Below are 21,747 nucleotides of genomic sequence, written 5' to 3' on the forward strand. Positions count from 1 at the left end.
AGTCAAGCCATGTGATTTCAAGGTGGCATATGAATATACTTGGGAGGGGTTACTCCTGACAAAAGACCTGGCACTCACCTACCTGTGACTGTCAGAGATGAATACCTTCTTCAAAAATTCTCTACAAACACTCAGACAGGGATAGTTAAGGTCCACACCTGCTTGAGCCATTCATTTTCTGTCACTGAATAGTTTGACTGCTACCAGAATAACGTAATACTAAATTTGAATACATCCCTTAAACATATCCCTAGTTTTTTAATACAGCTAAACAACTGGAAAAGTCAGGACTGTTTGGTTGACATATCAGTAAATGGTTTCTCACTAATTTCTTAGAGTATCAATTTTGAAATTAGAAGTATTGACTTCAGAAATGCATTCTATTCTTGAATTCTTCATTGAATAAAGTAAAAAACAGTATATATTGTTTATAACTACCACACTAAACAAGTGCCCCCTCTGCCTCTCAGAAAACATGAAAGTCTCTCTCTCATCCACTGCGATATTCACTTCTGGTCAAGCATCTTGTTAGTTAGGGACTGTTTGATAACCTGGAAACAAGTTAATTTTTCAAGATGGGCGCCCTTCACTCCTCTGATGAACAAAAGAAGGAGTATCTGGCAAAGATAAGCACATGGGTTTGCCAGGGGTACTGAACACATAGCTCTGTCTTTGGGCAACCCAGCGGAGTGTCACCTGGCTGTGCAGGGGGCTCCTTCTCTGCCAAGGATCTTCGTAAAAGCCCAACAATGACATCCATGTACTCTCATATTCACCAGGTAGGTGAAAGGGGAAAACAGTCTTCCCCATGCACACGTGTGCATCTCTTTGCCTAATGATCCCTTTGGACATTTGCATGGTTTTGAAACTACTCCTGTCTGGTGAGAAGCTCCTGTGAAAACTCTAACCATTTTTTCAAAAAATCAGCAGCAGCAATTTGCAAAGCATTGCAAGCTATGTCAGCTTTGCAGTGGTCATGAGAGAGACAGGTCCCAGCCTGAGTCACGTGGACAAGGGGTGGCCGCTTGAAGCAGCACAGAGGAACTTTGATGTAGAGGAGATTGTTGCAGGTTCATGTCCTTGAGTTCCAAGGCAGAAAATAATCTATAGAAGATAAATAAATAAAATTTAGCAATTGTTTGAGATTGGGGTTAAGTAGGATTACAGCTGTAATATTAATTGTGGTCCAGTTAGAAGACATACTTCCATCACAGCTGCAAGGATCAAGCCTTTGGGGCTCTAGTCTTGGGACAGAAAGAAAGGCATGGGAAAAGAAATAGCCTCTTCTTTCTTTTCAAACTGTCTCCAACAGCAGCTGTGTTTATTCCATTGTTACACACACACACAAAAAAAGAAACAGGCTTAGTGAATCTCTGTACCTCGGAGTAGTTTACAAACCAAACTTAACACCACCAACAACAAATGGGTCCTTCATACGCTTCCATTAGCACTGGAAACAGTACCAGAGCAACCACCACAGCTCCAAACAGTCCAAAAGGCAGAACTGAAGTCAGGATCCAAATTTAGAGCTTCATGCTGTGGTTCAGGTTATGAAAGAAGAAAGCACACTTTCTCCTCTGTAGAGCCAGGAAGCTCATGCCCAGCGCATGGTTTCAGGGAGTGACCCTCCGTTTATAAGGATAAATCATAGGGCCTTCAAAAATATTGGAAAGCAGAGGATTCACACATGGTGTCCCAACTGTCCTTGATGTCCCAGGGTCTCCTGCAGCAACTCTGAGGACAAGCATGGGAAATGTCTGTGGAGCACATGAGTTCATAGAGATTGCAGAAGACCCAGAAAAAAATTGAAACACTTCCTTTCTAAGCTATCTTGTGTCTTGGATATACTGTAACATAAAAAACCAGTGATACATATGACTTCTTAAAACAGCATCTACCTAATCCACAGCACAGTTTTATGCCCTTCTCTCAGCCTGCTGTCAATTTTACATTCACATTTCCCATATAGCATCCCTTTCTTCTACTCATGACAGCCCCATCAGTCAAAAAATCACGTTATATACTCAGAAAGACTTTGACAGCTGAAAGAATTCAGCAAAGGACCAGAGAACGCTTAAGTAATCCGTTCACATTTTACCCAGTCCTGCAAAGGCTGAAGGATCAACTGATGTTTTGCTGTTGTGATGTGCCTCCTAAAAATTCTTGGGAGTCCTGGCATAGTCCACGTACTGACACACAGAGCAGAGGATTTCTGTGCTGAAGTCCCTGTGTCACTGAGAAGGTACACTGGCACTTAAGGGGAACTCTGGGAAACCAAATCAAGCCTTTGAACTATATAATCTCCTCTACCTTCATTCTCGACAGTTATGGATTTTTCTTCATTTACCTGCATGGCAGGAGTGAATGCTGTTGATAAGTATTAGAAGGCACCCAGCCCTGTAAAAGGCATTAATTCTTCTATTACATGGAGAAGTACATGGATAATAGATTTACAGAGCTGTCTCCTCAGCTTTTACTTTCTATTCCATTACATTTTCACCCTCATAAAAAAGGACATGACCACTATCTGTTAGACACTCTAAATCAACCAGTAATTTACTGCTCACAAATGACAAAAGGGAGTGAGTGTCAACTGAGAAAATACAACATTTTTCCAGTAACATCTGTCATATGTCATGGAATGACAACCATGAGCATGTCAAAGCAATATTCAGGACATTAGAATAAGGCTTGTAAGGTGACGACCTCAGAATGATCTCCGATAAAAAGTCCTGTAAAGTCCCCGTTATCCTAAACAGATGATGGACTATGGCCTCTGAACTAACCAGAACTTTGTTCTCTCTTCTCCTGTTATGTTCTGTTTTGTTTGTCTCTCTCCAGCTCTGATTCAGACAAAGCTGATGGAGTTGTGGAGGCTACCTGTCTTCTGCTGCTCTGCTGCTGATCCACCATCTCAACTGCCATAGAGACAGGCTCTGGAAGCCATGGACGAGCACGGGAGAGAAGCCACCCACAGGCTCTCTACCGGTGGGCTCCGGCAGGGCCATTCTCAGCACGTACTAAGAGAGTCGGGTTCGGTCTCTGGGGGTGAGGAAGAGTCAGCAGGTGCTAACCCAGTGACCCACGAGGGGGACTTGCACACACGTTACATTGCTATTCAAAGAAATTCCAGGTACTACCGATCCATGAGGCTGCCGAACAGAGGGAAAAGAAAGACTTCGAGAGAGGCCATGCACATGGGGCATGCTACAGGTGAGTACTGACCCAAACAGCATTATGCTTCCTTTTCCAGTGAGATTAGGAACTAGAGGAGTCAATAGAACAGGAAAAGGACAGGGAAGATAGAAAGCAGCTCAGCAGTCAGCACATAACATAACACCCCTGCCCTACAGCACAGCTGGCAGAGGAGTGCCATCCTTCTTTGCTCAGCTTGGAAATGTAAAATGGTTGGATGTTTAAAGACACTTCATGACAGAGAATCTAAACATATGTGGGACTCTGCACTGCCACCCCTCTGCTCTGTAAGAGAAAAATAACTTAGACATGAAGCTGTCAGTGAAGTAGGGACTTCTTCAGCATACAGAAAGCACATATTCAAAAGTACAGAAAACAGTCAGCAAAACCAGAGGAAATTACAATGGTTCCTTATGAGGGAGGAACAAGACTTCTCTGAAAGTGAAGTTACTGGCACTTTGCACTGAAGAGAGCTGTAAGAAACACCTAGGCTCCCTTTGAACAAGGAGGCTGAAATAACAGGAACACCATCCAGAACATACCTGCATTCAGCCATGGCTTCAGAAGAAAAGGAATGAGTTGGCTTTTCCTGAGTACAAACAGTAGAGAGCATGACTGAAAGGCCAGGCTGTCACAGAGCTGGAACCTTATCTGAGCAGATGTCTGTGAAAGAAGCAAGAGAAAGATAGGAGAAATGAAGAGAGCCAGGAAACGAGCTACTGCAACACATTGGGAAGCACTGGAAACCGGGCTGCATGAAGGAAATTGAAGTGGTTTTAATTGAAGTCCTAAATGGGAGAGACCTGGAACTGGGAACATAGAAAACACCCTTTGCTTCCATCTCCCAGGTGCTCAGAGAAACCGAATTTTATAACTCCTTCACAGCAAAGTTACCTATCCTATCTTCAGCTTATAATCTAACAGAATCAGTGCACTGGACTCTGAACTTTGGATAGCTGTATGAATCAAAATGATACACCACTGCTGATGTTCCACTGCTGTGCAAACCACTGAAAGCTATTGCTTTGTTATGTAGCAGTAAAGCCATGTCCTTCAGCTCCTGAAAGTAGATCAAGTTCCTTAAGAAAAAAAGAAGGTCCTCCACCCCCAAAATAAAAGAGGTCTGGGAAATGTCCCCAAGAAAATAGGTGTGTCCTGCATGCCTCGCCACGGGAGCCATTCTATTTCAGCAGTATAAAGGTCCATTCAACCCTGTGGCATGGGCAGAAGGAAAATTCCCTCCTGTCTCCAAGTTTCCAAGCAGACAGCAGCAAAGAGCTCCTGTTTAATATTCTGCTACTGTTGCAATGAGGTTTGTGGATAAACTGAGCGTTGCCTATGCCAGAGCAGAGCTGCTCTCCACCCTGCGGGTGCAGACAGGACCAGAGCAGAGCCACCCTCTGCCCGCCTCCCACCGCACTGCTGCAGAGCTCGCACAGCCCAGACCCGCCCTCCCTCCTGCTCCCGGGTGTCACAGCGTCCCCACAGCTGCCGAGGAGGTCCTCACCCCTGCGACCTGCAGCTGCCAGTGCAGCAGCACCAGCACAGAAGGACGCACCTTCTTCATACACCTGCAGCGTCATGGCATCAGGACGCTGGCACAGGAGGACATCCCTTGTGTCTGGCCAGTGTCATTGAGGACGGACAAGCTAAGAGAAGGGCTTCTCTCTTAGCAACTCATTAGAGCATCCACGAGGCTGACCTGCGCGTCTCTGCCACTCCCCTCCCTGTATTGCCACTACTGAAACAGGATTGGTTCCAAACAGGGCTTTTTCTTCCATGCCTGCAATTGTTCAGCAAGACACCCTGGGAACATGTCTTTTCTCCAGTCTGTACAGCAAGACCTGGGCTAGGAGCAATGGCTCTTTCTCCAAGGTGACTGTAGCAAGTCCTCCTCAGAGCTACAGCCTTTACGTTCAGCTAGGATTGTGTAAGCAGCATTTCTGCTCTCTCTCTCTACCTCCCTGAATCCATTCCCTCTCCCTGAAACTGGACAGCGGGTGCTTCTACACCAGCCTCATTTGTAGCAGGAACTTCTGACAGCATTTGCTGACGTGCATGGAAGCAAGGGATGGGTGAGCTATTTTATATTGCCTTCCAACACATTTGAACAGCAGCTATCCAAGAATGTGACTCAAGCTCAAATGTTAACCTGTTCTCATTTTGCTTAGGGAGTGACTGGAGGGGAGGAGAGGGGAAGGCAAGAAGACAGGAAGAGACAGAAAAGACAGAGTAGGATACAAAATGAGAAAAATAAAGACTCAAGAAATGAGATCACAAAAAACCAATTTAAAATTATCTAAATCCAGCTGAGGGAAAGGCTTCCATATGGGTACCCTTTGCACCAGCCCAGCTTTGACTTATAGCCTAGGAGCTGTAAAACATAATAGATGCTTTTCTTTAACTGGGAAAAGAATTGTTGGGGGGTTTTTTTTAAGCAATCTTCTTTGACAGAAGGATAAAGTGCTTAAACTATTCAAAGTGACTAACTCAAACTACTGTTTCATAAGGCCTTGGCTCTATTTTAGGAGGTTTTAAAACTCTGGATGTCATCCCTTCCTTCTGAAAATTGATTAAAAAAAGTTGCATCAGAAGCCTGCTTCAGTCAGAGCACTGACCTGACTGTGCTGTCACCAGTGTGAAAGACAAACAGAATTATGACTAAGACCAAAATATTTCTAATAAAAAACAGCAAGGCCATTTATCAACAAGCCTCAAACAATGGGAGATTTCATTTGAAAAGTGAGATGCATCCTCTCCTGCCAGCTACTGCAGTAGTAAGCCTTGGACTTAATACAACTTTGACTCCCTGTGAAAGGACCAGTGGTTCATCTGAGGGAAATTGGAGAAGCAATTAAAAGTAAAGCTCCTCTCTCACCAAATCTAACCTTGATTTATCCAGTAAACTGAACATCTACTGTGTGCCTGAAAGCAGAGCAGTAATGAAGCCTTGACTCAGGAAACCAAATATTGGCATGCACAGGCACACACAGCTAAACCTTTTCTGCTTAAAGAATTGCACTGAAAATCACTCATGTTGGGACCCAGGCTACAGTGGTGAGAGTGCTATTCACATACATAAGAACTGATACCTTATATCCAGCTTCACTTTTTCTCAACTGCAATTGCACTATGCAAGCTGATGACACTTTGATCTTGTTTGAAAATCAAAGCTAAAATGTAACCACCTTTGTGTCTGTAGTCTTCCTGTTACCTTTGGTGTAAGCAAACCACAACATACCGTAAAGGTAAATTAAGAAAATAACTGTTTTAACACCCTCTTGACTTTCTCTTATATCACAGGTTCACTCAAAAACAACGAGCCCATCAAAGAGCCTCTGAATGTTTTATCTCATAAGGGATCACCACCTCCAGCAAACTCTGATCCAACAACATTAGACGAATTATTGATCCAAAGGTAAGGAGGTTCCCATGCAGGGTATTCCCCGTGCCTTCCCTGAAAACTAGTCAGAGTGGTGTCAGAGTGAGAATGCTTCTTTTGGAAAGGACAGCTGAACTAAGCTGTAGCTCTGATCCATCTTTTCACCTTGACTTGTGGTGCTGCTTTCGGTCTTAGTGACTTATACAGTATAGTATTAGCATGGTGGTGAAAGGGTCTTATCAGTGTGGGTTTGGAGAACACAGTGAAGGAAAAAGGGGGAACAAGAAGAGAGTGGGGAAGATGGAAAAAAGGGGAATGTGATGCAGGATCACCCAGCAGTGTGAGCAAACTGGGCAGACTGCACTGAGCAGTTTCTTGAGAATAAGGAGAGCCTGTGGGCATTTCCTTATGGAACATCCCAACATCAGAGCAATCCAACTCTTGGCCTTCATAGCGAGCTCTCCTGAAGCCTGTTGCACAACCCCACATGGAAAACAGGATTTTATAGATGAAGAAGTAGCTACAAAGATATTTTCTAAAGTATCCGGACTCTTTGTTTGCTGTTTACTTTAAAGAACTGATAAGCAACAGAGGCTTTCATTGAGGTAGTCCGTTTTGGCTTAAATCCCTCAACAACCAAGGTCCAGCAGAAGACCCTGGTCCTACAACTCAGAAATTTACATACATCCCATAAATCTGCCCTCACCCCTGCTCTCTTGCCACTGCAGCCAGGCAGAGAGAGGAGCAGCTACCTATTCCCCCATTTTCAAATATAACTGAGGTGTTCTCCCAAACTCTCCAGCTACTTACCTCCTGTGTGTACAACTGTGAGATAGCCCCTCTTTCTACTGGAGATCAAGCTGGAAGTAGTAAGCACTTGTCCTTTAAGGGTGCATGCATCCTGCTGCACCATCTGGTCCTAATTACTGAGACCAGCTGTGTTGGTGTAATACAGAGTGCCTTTCAAGGCACCTTTCCTTATGGAGAGGACTCCAACAATTTAAGCCAAATGTCAAGTTGGATTTAAATAAATTAATTGCCTTGGCTAAAATTGATTGCCCCTTGGCCACAAACTGAGCATATGAAACTAGACAGCCACAGTCTGCTGCAATGTCAAACCCATCTGTCTTCCTTTCTTTGGGGTATAATCATCACTGTCAGTCTGACATCCTGACACTGGCACTTAGGAAGGTCTGAAATGTGCAATTTCTGATTCTCCCTGGAGCTGGAAACAATGAGCCTGTGCTGGGAGTCAGTTTTATCAAAGATGCTGCTGTACACAGAGCCTGACAGGTCAGTACAGGTTCTAAGTCATGTGTCTGCTAAAAGCAGGCAGTGCTGCTGTGTGGCATCTCTTGAAACTGAGCACAGAGATTTAACAGAGGATGAGACCAGAGTTCCAGCTCAAATTCAACCCATGTCCTCTTCCCTTATCCAAAAGATCAGTTGTAATTTATAAGAGAAACACTAGAAATCTGCATTGGGAAAGCCTGCAAGAGCCTAAAAAATTGTCATTATTTGCAGTAATCAGTATTATCTCACTTCTATTTGGAAAAAATGGATATTATGCAAATAAGACATTTAAAATATTATTGCTGGTCTCACAAAGTGCATTTAATTTCTCCCCAAAAAGAATAAATCTGGTACCTGCCAGCTAACCATTCTTCTGAAAGCAGAAGCTAGCAGTTCTGCAGAAGAGACAGTACAGGCACCGCTGACCAGGCTGGGGCGGTCCATGATGTTCTCAGGAGTGGATCACCACAGTCCTGAGGGCAAGTGGAGCAGCAGTGCTGCATCTCTTCACATTCAGAAGCATCCTACACCAACCAAATAAATACTAGGGCTGGGCAGTCACAATCCCTTCTCCTTGCATGACAGGTCTGACACAAATGGGTTCTTCAAAGGCAAGGATGTCATTTCACATATGGCCATGCTACATAATTCAGGGCAAGAAGTAAACCCAGCTGGGGAACATAGTAAAGAGCTCAGGAAAAGGAATTGTCATCTGCAATGTACTCAGATGGGATACAGACTTTGAGTTGAATCTACATGTCTTTCAAGCCCTGAGAATAATAGAGTAATTCACTGATCTCAGGACATTGATGTCTGAAAACAAGATGTCCTCAAACATTATTGCTGGTGTTCCAAACTCTGGATGGCCATGGGCCATCCATAAGATACTTCCTAACAGAGTTTTTATGCCTAACTATGCTCAAAGGATATTTTTTCCCCATGACCTTTCTCTTATGTGATCTCCAGCTCCCCCTAAGCACTCTAGAGTTCTCCACAACATTCCATGGCTCTGTGTCAGTCTTGCACATTGTACAAAGGTCCAAACCCCTGCAATGACGAGCCACTTACCAACAATCCAGCTGACTTGCCCTGAGCATCTCAGTGCTGAGCTTCTAGCAGAATTTCTGCTTCCCAGAGTAACCAGAGCCAAAGCCCTGGAAGGAGCTGAACTCAAAAAAAGCTGGTTTTTTGCACTGGGATCGGTCCTTCCAGCTCTGGTGTGGAAGCAGATGTGCAGAGATCATAGACAGCTGTCACAGAAGATACACTGGAAGAGAAACACAGTGTGAAACTTCAGTTTGCAAAGCTCATGGAGGTCATTGATCTACCAGTGCAGAGCAAACTATTTCTTTATGCTGCTTATGAAACCTCCAATTCAGATAAACAAGGTCCATCTAAAAGTCTTTTGATCACACTTGATCTGAGCTCAAAGAATGGAAGTACTACAACAATGAATACAAATACTCCATCAGTACACCTCCATCGGCAAGAGGGAATCTAACTTGTCTGAATTCCTGCAAACACCTGTATTAGAGAGAAGCAGCACACATGTGAAATAGCACAGCACTCTGAAGGGTGCTCATGGGAGTTTGGGTTAGCATCCCTCAGCCCAGCACTCTCGGTCCTGGGCAGCAGAGGGCACTGCTTTTATAGCCTGATTTAACCAGAAGAGCAAGAAAAGCCTCTGCAGAGTCCAGGACTTGGATTGCAAAAGGCCTTACACCGTACTTGAGCAGTTTCCTTCTACTTATGAAATACATTTCTTAAAGTTACCTCTTCTTTATGCTGCCAGTGGTGCTTCAATTTGCGAGTGGCGAAGTCAGGAATAGCCGGTGCAAACATCTGTTAACCAAATCTTTAAATTTTGTTGCTCTACAACAAATTTTTCTTCTTTCAGAGATAGATAAATAGATAATTTTTTTCTATCCCTCTTTTTGTGCAATCTGCATCCTAAAAAGTCTAAGAGCAACCGTATTTGCAGGGAGAAGTATTTTAAAAACTAATAAATTTTCAGTTAAAATAGCCACTGTAGGTATTAAAATGTAATTACTGTCAAAATCTCATTATGTCACAGGATCACACAGAATAGCAAGCAATAACATACACAATTCTAATAAAGCATCCTTCCAGCATACAGCCAATGGAGATCCCAGTCCCAGCCTGCCCACCTGTTCCACCCAGTGTCTGCTTGCCAGGTTTTTCAGCCCACTCATGTTTTCATTATTATGCAAGGTCTAGGCTTTGCCCTCCAGGTCTCCCAGTCTGATCTGCATCATCTGGAAATTCCCTGACCCCCAGGTTCTCCATCGATCTTTTTGTTTCACTCCTTTTCTATCAGCTTCAACTTGTAATTCCCCACACAATTTCCTCAGCCTACTATTTCCCAGACATGTTATTCTTCTCTCTTCCCCCTCTGTGGCTCATATCTCAGTGTCCTTTTGGTCCACAGGCTCTTCACCATTTGGCTCCTTATACAATCTTAGTATCCCACCCCTCCTCCTAGCTCCAGTGCCAAATTTCACTGTCTTTTCCAACTCACCATTTCCTGAAGCATCCAGCTGTGGGTGAGTTCCTCTCTTCATAGCAGTCCCCTGGTCCAGAAGTAGACCTCTTCCTCTCCATGCTTGAGTCTTGCTCCTTCTGTTTCTCAGTCCAGTAGTTTTCTCATCATGCTGACCGCAGAAATTGCCTTTATTCACAGTGCCTGGATCTGGACCAGGCAGCTTTTACAGCTACAATATCAGAAATTATTTTCTCAGCTCTCAGCACAGCACACATTCTCTCCATGGGCAGGAGCTCAAGAATTTTAGGTGCTAAAATATAAGTCTAAAATTTGTGTGCATTGTGGACAGTGGAAAAGGGCCTGTAATTCTATGGATTTTCGTGAGTGTGGAAAAGATAAAACCCTTGCAACCCCCAAATTTCAACATGCATATCAACAGAAAGCAAAGTTTCTCAAAGGAGAGAACAACAGGATTTCTGTTTTCCTTTAATAGGGATCCAATAATATTTTCCTAAGTCTAATAAATTGTTAATTTTTTTAATATATTAAAAATAACTTGTCTCTGGCAGATGGTCAGTAAATAAAAGTGTAACCCTGATGATTATGACCATCAAAAGGTTGGGAGCACATAAAGATAAAGATCTCATAAATGGAAATTCTGAACATTTTTAGTTATTGGTAAGGCTGCCAGTCCCAACAGATATAACTAAGGTGTTTTGATGAAAGCTTAAGGAGCTTCAGGATAACAGATATGCTCTTAGCCTTTAGGATCTAAAAATACTAGGGATGAGAGTTTCCACCTGTCTACCATTAAAAAGTCAAAAATCAGGAACAGAGATTGCCCAGACACACTGATTGCCAAAATCACCATTAAAAACCACACATGAACAGAGGGAACCTGAATGAAACTGAGGTATAAAAAGGCCTTGACTAGGTTTTAACATTCAAATCTATTAATAAACTTCACACTTCTCAATAATTTGGTTAGCTCAGATTAAAAAAGTGCTTCTTACCTCATCTTGTGACCTTTCTTGGTGTGAAACTCCCACTGACTAGAAAGAAGGGTTTGGGGAATTTTTCATGAATAAGATCTGCTGGGCTGCCTCTTCTCTTTTTAGTTGCTAGAAGAGGAGATTTAATTTCTAAAAATTGCTATAAAACAACATTTAGAAAATGCATTTCAATTTCATTCGAAAACAAGCTCTTTGCACGGCTTTATTCTAAGGATTGCTTTTGAGTTGAAATACACATAATAAATCTTCATTCAAATGATTACTCATTTTTCAAAATTACTAGTGCCTGAAAATACAGAACAAGATTGGGAATTCATGCCTCAAGTGTAACTTAAATGAGATAATTGTGATAAACTAATTATAAGCTCTCATCTATCATCATATTTTTAACACAACATGGACCAGGTCAGCCAATATTTAAAATCTTTTCCAGCAGCAGTACAGTGAAGCTGGAAACAGTCTGCAACAACACAAACCCCTTCTTTGCAGAACATATGCAAGCTCAAACCCCCTTCCCTTTGTCCACAGGGAGCTGAACCACAGTCATGCTCCATGTCAACAGAGCATGGCCACCAAAGATCATTTCCAGTGCCTTTATGCTTGTGGACCCTAAGAGTTCCAGAGACAAAACTGGGATTTGGTCTGTCGGGGCATTGCATGGCTTCTGTCACCAATGAGAGCGGAGGGCACACAGCACCGCTTCTACAGTGATGAGGGAGGATTCTTATGGGACTTTAATGTGTGTTGTTCTAGTAGTAGGATTCTTTCTTTCCCCCCCCAACTAGACAAGGAATTTTAGGATGAATTAAAGGGGTTTTGGTGAGAAAACTGGTTTGTCATCATGAGTTTGTACTGATTTTGGTAACTGGGGAAAAACTCTTTAGGCTCTGGATCAAATTGCTTGTTGTTACAGTGAGAGAAAAAAGAACACCTCCTCCAAACTCCCACCTAATGGTTAAGATTAGGTGGAGTAGGAACTTCTCCAGGCCTGAGCCTGCCATTTCACAGCAATGAAAAACTATCCAAGGTGGCACTGCCATGGTCCTGACATCCATCTGCAGTTCTGCCATCTCTGCTCTGTTGGCACTCCCTTTGAGCTCACCCTGTGGTGAGACAATACACACACAGAGCTAGTGCTACCAAAAAAATGAATCATTTTCCAAGAGTTCAGCTGCCCAGACCTGCTTACTGTGAATGGGATAAGCTTGAGTAAGTGCTGGCATAAAAGCAGAGGTAGAAATCTGCCTCAGGGAGTCGAGTGAAAAGTGGAATCTAGCAGCTAGGTCAGCTTAAACTGCATACAAAGTCGTAACAATTGCAGAAGTAGGGAGGCATCTTATAGCTATTCTACTTCATAGAAATAGTTCAGTATTGAATGACTTGAAGTAGTATCTGGAGAATAAGGCATACTATGCATGTTCAAGCACCTTTCCCAGTGACCAGAGAAAGCAGTGCAGCTCCAGGAAGAGACTGACCTGCCCTGGAATAGGTAGTAACACGTGGGATGCAAGGGAATAACACGTCTCTGACTTCAACCTGGATCCCCCACACCCAGCATGAAGATCCCAGTCACCAGACTACTGTGACAGAATCACTTGTTTGCCTGCCTTTAGTTTCTGTGACAAACTTTAAAAGTTTTCTGTTTTGTCCCCAAACAGAAAAGCAAGATTTAGAAAATCCCAGCAAATTTTTTATGACAAAAACATCTCCTTCTTGCTAAATATCATTTTTTGTTCCAGTCCCATGAGTGCTGGGAACACTCTGTCATCTCACTTGGGAGAAAAAGTATTTCTCAGGCACTTGTTTTGTTTATGGATATTCTCTGTATATCAATGTGAAGTACAAGAATAAGGCTGGGAAGGAAGAAAGAACAACATCTTTGAAAGTTGAAATTACATTTAAAAAAGAAACAGTCCTAAAGGAAGGAAAAGTAGAGTATTGCTATGCAGTGGAACAGCTCTCTGAGACACGGAAACACAAGCTGGGCCTGCCATGGCCACAGGGGGCATTTCACTCCCAGCTGGTGTTTCACCTCTTCAGAGCTTCCACTGGGTTTATTATTGTTAGTGCTTTCTGTGATATTTTCAAGTTTTCATCTCAGACCAAAAGTAAAGTTAAGTTGGAAAAAGTGAAAGAAAAGGGAAGACAAGCAGGATCAAATTACCAGACAGTTACGGGATCATGGAAAGATGCTTTCTATTTCTGAATGCTTATCATAGCATGACCCAGACACTTTTTCTAAGAAGAAGTTTCAATTTCCAACAGATTTAACCCTTGAGAGTGAAGCAATGTGAGAGGTTAAGAATCTGTTAAACTCCTAAAGCATACTTCTGAAAGATTTTTTTTTCTTAGTTAATAAAGCCAGAAGTTATATTTAGATATATGTTCATTCTAGTAGTGTCAGTTCAGAGCTTATACACTGATTTTACTTTGCATACTAGAGAGAACTCCTCACTGCTCTTGGTCTTTGCCTTGAGAAAACAGTAAACAGCATATCTGATTTTCCAGATTTCAGGATAATGAAGAGGCTCCCTTTTTCTAAGAAAGAAGCTTTTTAGCAGCCCACCCACTCACTAAAACCCTTGACAATATTCTTGCCCTGGCAGCAAGCCACCAAAACATGAGTTTCAGATAGTCGCTGCTGCTTTATCCCGTCCACAAGGTTTTGGCCACCCCCTCACTCACCTGGCTCCCCCAACCCCCTAACCCCCAGTGCTAAATGGCTGATAACCCATACTGACCATCTATCCAGTGAAAATCTCAGCCCCAGCTCTCAGGCTCTCATCCCCCTCTCTAAGTACAACACAGGCTCCAGCTCTCACCCTCACCCTGGTATTTCCTTTCAGTTGTCCGATTCTTCTAGACCTCCTGGTCTGGGACTGGACAAGGACCGCACTTGCAGCCCTGTCTGAGCCCTCAGTGACATTTCCAGCTGTTTTTCTTTCCCGTTCTGCTTCTTAATGACTCAAGGACTGAGCTCTCCAGTGTGCCAGATCTAGATCTAGTTCACATAAGCTGAAGGAGTTTTTCTGGTCATGTGCCGATTAAAAGCTATCCTGACATATCATTTAGCAAAATCAATATAAAAATGATAAAAAGGAAGGCATTTTACACATACAGACCACCAGACGGATTTTATGTTGTTGCATAAATTACCTTATCACATACAGAAAAAACATCACGGTTATTTATGCAACAGGGAGAGAGCAAGCACAAGGAATAGCTGAGCATTTTCCCTCTGTTAACTCCTCAGTTGCAACGTGGTACAGATGACTTTTGGTTTTTTGCTGAGGGTTATTAAGGTGTAGTGAAGAGCTGCACCCAACCTGTCCACAAGCACTCAAACTGATCCGAGGATGTAACCGTACTCTGGAGCTCAAGAGGATTTATCCCTGAGGCGGAAAAACAATTACTTGAACGAAGACAGATATAGATCATTGAGTACTGAGATACTTACTGCCTAAACGAGGGAATATATCCTTATGGAAGTAGCGACGCTAAGGAAGGGGAGATGAGGGAAATGACCGAGCGGGTGCGAAGCCCTGCCGGAGAAGGAGAGGCGGATAGCAGCCAATCCTGTGGGGTAATCAGGGGTGCGCTTCCCGGCAGGAGGGATTAGGCTGAGTTTCCCAGTTACATTCCTCCATCTCAGGGTTTCACTCCTGGAGAAGAAATGCACCATATGCACCAGATCTGGAAGCAGTTCAGGAGAACCCCCCTCTGCCACCCCCTTTCCTCCCTCAAAGCCGGCGCTATCCACACATAAGCAGAGAGGCGCAGGGGATGGGGGGCAGCGCTGAGCCCCGGGGCTGAGGGACGGGAGGTCAGTGCCGGGGCAGGACCCCCTCCTGCTGTGGGGTGGCCGTGCATGGAGGAGAGGGGCTGTGGCATGAGGTGGGACGGGGTGTGTGGGTGCTCGCTGAGGGAGGGTGCCTTGCTGGGGAGGGAGGGAGCGAATGGAGAAAAGGGCTGCCCTGCATCGGAGGAAGAAGCCTCTCTGCAGGAGCGCAGGGGGGATGGAGGTAGGGGTGCCTGTGAAGGTGGGGGGCCTCTGGGGCAGGGATTGCTGCCTTTTGGGGGGGGCCCTGGGGAGGAGGGAGTCAGCCTCCCGGCGGAGGAGGGATCTGCGCTGGAGCGCTGGAAGGGAACCGGGGGGCTGAAAAGGTCTTTGCGGGCAGGGGTGCCGGGACGGGGGCGGGGGACTCTGAGAGGGGAGCTTGCGGAGGAGGGGAACGACACGACACCTGAGGGGGGCTCGGAAAAGGTTTTGGAGGCGTTGAGAGGGTCTGCAGGGGGGGCTCTGAGGAGCTCTGAGGGCTCCGAGGGAGCACGGCTGGGAACTGCCGGGCTTAGAGGGGTCTCGGGAGGGCTTTGGGGAAGGCTGAGGGAGGTCCGCCGGGATTTGGCAGAACTCCATGGAGCCTCGAAGGAAATCTGGGAACGAGGAGAGGGGCTGCAAGGGGCTAGGAGGGGGCCCTGAGGGGCTGGTGGAAGCCCGCGGCGAGGCTCTGAGGGGATTTTGTGGGAGTTTATGTGGGGAAAATCTGTGGGGAGGCTTTGAGGAGAGTGTGAGGGGGCTCTGAGAGGATTTTGATGGAGACCCCCTGGGGATACCTGACAGGGGATCTGAGGGGACGCTCTGAGGGGATTTGAGGAGGCTGTCTAGAGATTTAGGGGAGAGCCATGGGAACGCTTTGGGAGAAGGGAGTGTCTGAGGAGATACTCTGAGGAGACCATAGCGGCTCTGAGGGGGCTTGGGGGCTCAGAGGGCCTGGGGGGTGCTGCGGGGGCGCCCCGAGGGCGGCCGCAAATCCCCTCTCCCTCCCGTGCAGGCTGCTGCCTTCCTACCCCCGTTACCGTGGCAACCGCCCGGGCTCCCCCAGCCCCGCACCGCCGCCGCCGCTGCCGCCGGAGCTGCTGGGCAGCCGCCTGCCGCCGCCGGCCATGGAGCTCCTGGCCGCGGCCCTCAGCGCCGCCTGCGCTCTCGACCAGGACGGCTCGTCGGGACAGCCCGGCAGGTGAGGGGGGTGCTGAGGGCGGGGGGCGCGGGGCGCGGGCGGGCGTAGGGGCCGCTGTCCCGCCGCTGTCCCGCCGCTGTCCCGCCGCTGTCCCGCCGCTGCTCTGAGGGCGCCTCCGCCTCCCCGCAGGGACCCCGCCGCCGCTGAGGAGACCCCCGCCGCCGGCACGGCCGAGGCACCGCCCGCGCACCCCATGACGGCCGACTCCTGGAGGAGCCTCATCGAGCACATCGGTAAGGAGCCGTGCCCGCCACGGGATGTCCGGCCGCCGCTGCGCCCTCGCACAACTTCGCCGCTTCTCCCGCTCCCCGCTCCGACGGCGGCACAGCAGCCCCTAGAGGTGCCCCTCAGCCCAGCCGGACCGCCCCTGCCGGCGCCCTGAGCCCCCAAACCCGGAGCTAAAGACAAGCGATGCACAGCCGGGGGGGGTCTCGGGCGGGGTAAGGGCTTGTGCTGCAGGACCCCAACTCCCTATCCTCGCTGGGAACTCCCTCACTGTTGGTGTAAAACATCATTACCGTGGCTTTTTGACATCTTTAGGGGCATCCGGTTTGCACGTTGCCCGGCAGGAGATTAATGCTATCTCTGAACAGCCTGACCCTTGTTCATAAATAATGATTATTCTTGTGATTACAAAACAATTGATCATTAAGGCTATCCCAAACTTTCTACTAAGATATGATTTTGCATACTCCAAAAGGCATAAGACTAAAGTATTTTGTCACCCATCCTGTTGGACATTAGTTGTATGCACCAGGTTCTGCATCTATTCAGTGTAACAGCCACTGGCATAGCACTTGCTACGCAGGAGTAAGTTATTTTATCCTTTGTGGTCTCTAAAAAGGCAAAGTTGAGGTTATCTGGGTGGCTGTGGAGGAGAGGACTGTTATGCTTTTGCTCTTATGGTTTTTTTGGTTGGTTTTTTTTTTTTATCTCCTGTGGGATGGGGAGAGGACCTCCACAGCTTGTTTCTTGGTTTCCCACATCAGAATTGTGACATTCCTCAGAGGGATTTCATCAACAGCAAAGTTAAATCACATCCTGAGGCAGGTTTTATGGTGGGAATATAGAAGCTTTGTTTCTAAACACTCCTGCTCAGCTTCAGGAAATAGAATCAACATACTTGAATCTAGAGGGCAGGAATGTAGCACTTATCTTGGGAAAATAGATAATTCTCACAAGCAGCAATTCCTGGCAGGAACGAGAAGGCTTCTCAGGCCATCTCTGCTGTTTGGTGTCGGGCTGTGGCATGCAAGGCTGATTCTTGGTACACCACTGGGACAGTGCTGGAGAAGGAGGCTAGTGTGAAACCAGCAGCCTGCCAGCAACTGTCAGACAAACGAGCTGAGTTTGGGGCCTTCTGGAGGAAAGTGGTGAACAATTTGCATGAGTGTTGCCAGATCTGTTACCTGCTTTTGGCTGTGTAGATACTAATCTCCCAAGGGAGCTGTGTCAAAACATTGTCAGTTTACTGGGACTGTGCACCTTAGAGGTGAGATAAAAATACTAAAACCAGCAGGAGTTCAAAGCAACCCTGTTGCTATATTCATATATATTGTTATGTGCTGTATATGAGAGGGAAGCTGTGCAAAAGCTCTGCACACAGCAGTGTAACTGCAAGTAGGTCTCTTGCACCTTTTATGGAGGAGACTGGGTTTTGACAACCTGAGGTGCTATGTTTATCCCCACCAGAGATGCTACATCAAATGGCTGGAGCTCACTCACTCCCTTTCCTCCCTCCTGCTTTTGAGACATTAGTGGACTCTTTGCCTGAAACTGGAGCAGAGAATTTCAGAGAAAATGTCTCTGGGCCTCCTGAGATTTTACATAGCTTTCAATGCAATGACGTTTACTTTAAGAGTGCTGCTAACTCTCTAAGGTGAGGATTTCCGCAATTAGTAACTAGTTTTTCAATTCCCCTCCCAGGTTTTGAGAGAGCTGGGAAAGGGAGACTGTGACAGCAAAATTAAATGGAATAAACAAAAAGGGAAATGTCCGTTATGTACTATAAAAATTATGTAAACATGCCTTAGGAAGATCAGTCTTAACACTTAGGGCAACAGATAACAAATTCGTGCTCTGACCACAGGGTTAGCCTTTAGCCAGGTCACAGTAGGGACAGTTGGGACATTAAGCAATGAAGGGAGCTTGTACAGGTCTCTGACATTTTGTACTTGTTCACTTGCTAAATGTAAGCATTTACTAAATATTTATATCATCTGAGTCACATTCAGCTATCGATCTCAGCTTTTTTTCTACACATTCAGTCAGTTCCCAGAGGTATTGTTCTCCTTTCAACATGTCAAAACCTTGTTCCTTGACCTTTCATCTGTTACCCCTCCTGTGCTGTGACCATCTCCTGTTCCATCTGGACAAGGCTTTGGCATAGCTTCTCTCCCTCTCATCTACATAATTTCTCTACCCATTGTAACCTCTTTACCAACATATGGGTAGACCCTTAGGACCAAGACAGCGGGGATATCTTTTATCCTTGCTAGTACAACCCTCCTTGTTTCTTCCTACCCTTCTCCCTAAACACCTACCTGTCTTTTGTCTTTCTTCTGTACCACCTTTCTGCTTTCTCCCCATATTGCTCTCTGTGGTAGAGCTTCAGCCAGTCCCTCTTCAGCTCCCTCCTTAAAATGAGTTACCTTGCTGTCATTTCCAATTGAGTTCTGGTGGTGGATGCTTTCCATCAGTCAGATCTTTCCATGTCTGTATTTGCCTTTGCCTGCCACTGACAGCTCCGTAGCTCTCATCTGGTCAGTCAGGGAACCTGGAAACAAAACCAGCTTTCATTATCTGGGTTTTATTTCCTTAAAAGCAAGAGGGAAATAGTCTTGAGGATCTTTTCAAAAGGGCTGCTCTTCAGATCTGCACAAGGGACACTAAATCCCCCTTACACAAAGCATCCTCTGACTTGCAAGGCAGAGCCAGCAGCACAACATGGCTGTATACTTGCAGTCAGACACTGCAAGTATAATTATCTCCAACTTGAGTAAAATAGATTACGCTTCAGTTTCCCAGCATGTTTTCCCTTGAGCCAAATAATGCCCACGCTGCTGCAGGATGTTACTTCCCAGCCTGTCCTGCTCTCCATGAGGCAAAAGAACCCAGAACCCTTGAGCACAGGCTGACCATACGGATCAGTACCAACAAAAGCAGCTCCAATTTAGCAGGCTCTCTGCTACATTCCTGAAGGAGCCTGCTACATCCTCAGCACCCTCTCTGATGGTGAAAAATAGCCTGAAATGCTTAGGAAAGCCATATAAACCTAATTGACACAGAGAGAAATTACATAAGTGGCAGCAGCATGCAAAACTTCAGGGGAAGTCTCCTCTGCTCAGTGTTGTGTAGGAAGCTAACAGAAGACTATATGGTTTCCTAGGCACAGCTACCCTTACTGCTATTTTAATCCGGTGTCGAACATCTTTCCAGGAAGAACAGATAACAGGACATACTCGCAGACTGCAGCAATGCTGTGCTTGTTCCTGTGCCTTTCCCCAGCACATTTCCCATATAGTTTTAGCAGTGACTGGTACAAAGCCTCATTGAAACTGGTCCAGAGATTTAATAGGCAGCAACATCTACATTTCTGCCTGCCCTAGACTAACTTTTAATCCCATTGTGTCTCACCTTATAACACAGGGAATCTCAGATCAAATATCATTAATACGTGTGACCAGATAAATTTTAACCCCTAATGATTCAGACAAAATAAATTATGTAGCATGGTTTTTTTTAACATCAAAGGCTTTTCTCTTTATTCATTCATGCTACACTGCAATTCAAGTATAAACCAAGGGAGATAATGTAAACTGTGGCTTCCTCAATTTCATTAAGGGAGGAAAGTGACTCAAAGTGTGCTTATGCTCTCTTGCCTTTACATGTCTTCTAAATTACATTTTATATTCAAGCAATTAAAATTCTGGGTCCTACAGATGGTTCAGAAAGAGAAATGGGACTGTTTGAAAGCCCTCAGAGAGACAAAGGATGTTCTAAAGAAGGGCAATGAACTTCAGGATTCCTACCTTTTTCATGCTGTCAGTTGATATCAGAGTGGGGGCAAATCCTGTGCAATTTCATCCACTCCTGAAGTTAGCAATTGAAACTTGGAAGACACCTGGTGTCATTGATGTGGTGCCACATGGTATGAGTTCAGAGCCTGTTCCTTAGTGCTGTAGCAAATAGGTACCTTTTGGATGTTAATTTTGTATCTTCAAGCATCATAGAAACAGGGATGGAAACAGCAGGATATTAAGCAGCATGTCCAAGGCTAACCATGAAGTCCGTACCAAAACAAACCTAGTAACTGTAGCTAGTTGTCCCAAAGCTTCACCTGTCCAATGCCAGTAACAGCAGCTCAGTGTTTCCTCATTAAGGATTTTTGTGGCCATCAAATTCCTCTTTTTAAAAGTAATTTCGATGTGTGCAGTGTTACTTTTCCAGACACACATTTAAACATAGATATCAACCTATATAACTTGTAACATAGTAATATAACAGAGAAAATCAAGGTTTAAAAGACATTTAAGCCTGGCAAATCACTTCTTTTATGTCTTCTGAGTGATCACAGATTCATCTGACTGTGTTACTAAATGTTTTGTGAGAGCAGATTGTTGACAACAGTTTAGATTTAGAAATGGCCTTCCATTTATAGTTTCCACTTCTGGCTGAAATAGGAATGCCATAATTGGCTTTTCACTCTGCACAGAAGGGATCTCTCTCACCTCTGCTGAGGTGAACTAATGCAAAGCAATTGTCCTTTCCCACAATACTTTTCTACTATCTTGTTCAGTTGTAACCTCTCATACCTGTTATGTTCCTTCCTAGGGCTCTTGTACCAGGAGTATCGAGATAAATCTACGCGCGAGGAGATTGAAACCAGGCGACTGCAGGATTCACAGACAGACCCTGAGGAGACTTCACCCAGTGAGGAAACCCCATCTGAAGCAGAACCCACAAGTACAATCGAAAACAAAGCTCCACCACAAATCAATTTGCTGAGAAATTCCAACTCTAGGTTCAACTTATGGCAGGATCTTCCTGAGGTCCAGAGCAGTGGTGTCCTCAGCATCCTCCAACCAGATGAGATCAAGCTGCAGGAGGTAATGGGGGAAGGCAGAATGTTTCTTAATCGTGTTGCTGCTAAAAAGGGGAGAGTGAATTAGGCCAAATAATCCAGATTTAAAAACTAAAAGCTTTACAGCAGTCACAGACAAGCCTTGCCCTGTTGAGTACTTTCTGAGTTGCACTGGTTAGCACCGCTCACTCTTTTTTGTGAGACTGCAGAAATTGTTCTATATACTGTTGCTGCTGGACATTCCTGTAGCAAAAGGAACT

At 45.3% G+C, this 21,747-nt stretch overlaps 2 protein-coding genes across 17 annotated transcripts in view; one reads left to right on the forward strand and one right to left on the reverse strand.

The window, feature by feature from the left end:
• The window catches only part of NEU2 (neuraminidase 2), a 34,262-nt gene extending 19,249 nt beyond the window's left edge, over nt 1-15,013 (reverse strand). For 6 of the 14 annotated variants that reach the window (XM_048313847.1, XM_048313837.1, XM_048313850.1 and 3 more), the window contains exons 1-5: nt 14,209-14,401; nt 11,387-11,494; nt 10,410-10,602; nt 8,939-9,137; nt 3,738-3,858 (exon numbers count right to left, since the gene is read on the reverse strand). In XM_048313847.1, the coding sequence (XP_048169804.1) occupies nt 3,738-3,808 (71 nt within the window). In that variant the 5' untranslated portion in view covers nt 3,809-3,858; nt 8,939-9,137; nt 10,410-10,602; nt 11,387-11,494; nt 14,209-14,401. Of the gene's footprint in view, nt 1-3,737; nt 3,859-8,938; nt 9,138-10,409; nt 10,603-11,386; nt 11,526-14,208; nt 14,402-14,843 lie in introns of those variants that run through there. The other 8 variants (XM_048313849.1, XM_048313846.1, XM_048313838.1 and 5 more) reach the window with 7 other exon arrangements.
• The window catches only part of NGEF (neuronal guanine nucleotide exchange factor), a 48,705-nt gene that overhangs the window by 7,890 nt on the left and 19,068 nt on the right, over nt 1-21,747 (forward strand). Inside the window, exons 3-7 of one of the 3 annotated variants that reach the window (XM_048313828.1) lie at nt 2,842-3,213; nt 6,499-6,613; nt 16,219-16,404; nt 16,534-16,637; nt 21,238-21,512. In XM_048313828.1, the coding sequence (XP_048169785.1) occupies nt 2,946-3,213; nt 6,499-6,613; nt 16,219-16,404; nt 16,534-16,637; nt 21,238-21,512 (948 nt within the window). In that variant the 5' untranslated portion in view covers nt 2,842-2,945. Of the gene's footprint in view, nt 1-2,841; nt 3,214-6,498; nt 6,614-15,036; nt 15,210-15,323; nt 15,409-16,218; nt 16,405-16,533; nt 16,638-21,237; nt 21,513-21,747 lie in introns of those variants that run through there. The other 2 variants (XM_048313829.1, XM_048313830.1) reach the window with 2 other exon arrangements.

The sequence above is a fragment of the Corvus hawaiiensis genome, chromosome 10 (genome assembly GCF_020740725.1).
Source record: "Corvus hawaiiensis isolate bCorHaw1 chromosome 10, bCorHaw1.pri.cur, whole genome shotgun sequence".
Taxonomy (NCBI): Eukaryota; Metazoa; Chordata; class Aves; order Passeriformes; family Corvidae; genus Corvus; species Corvus hawaiiensis.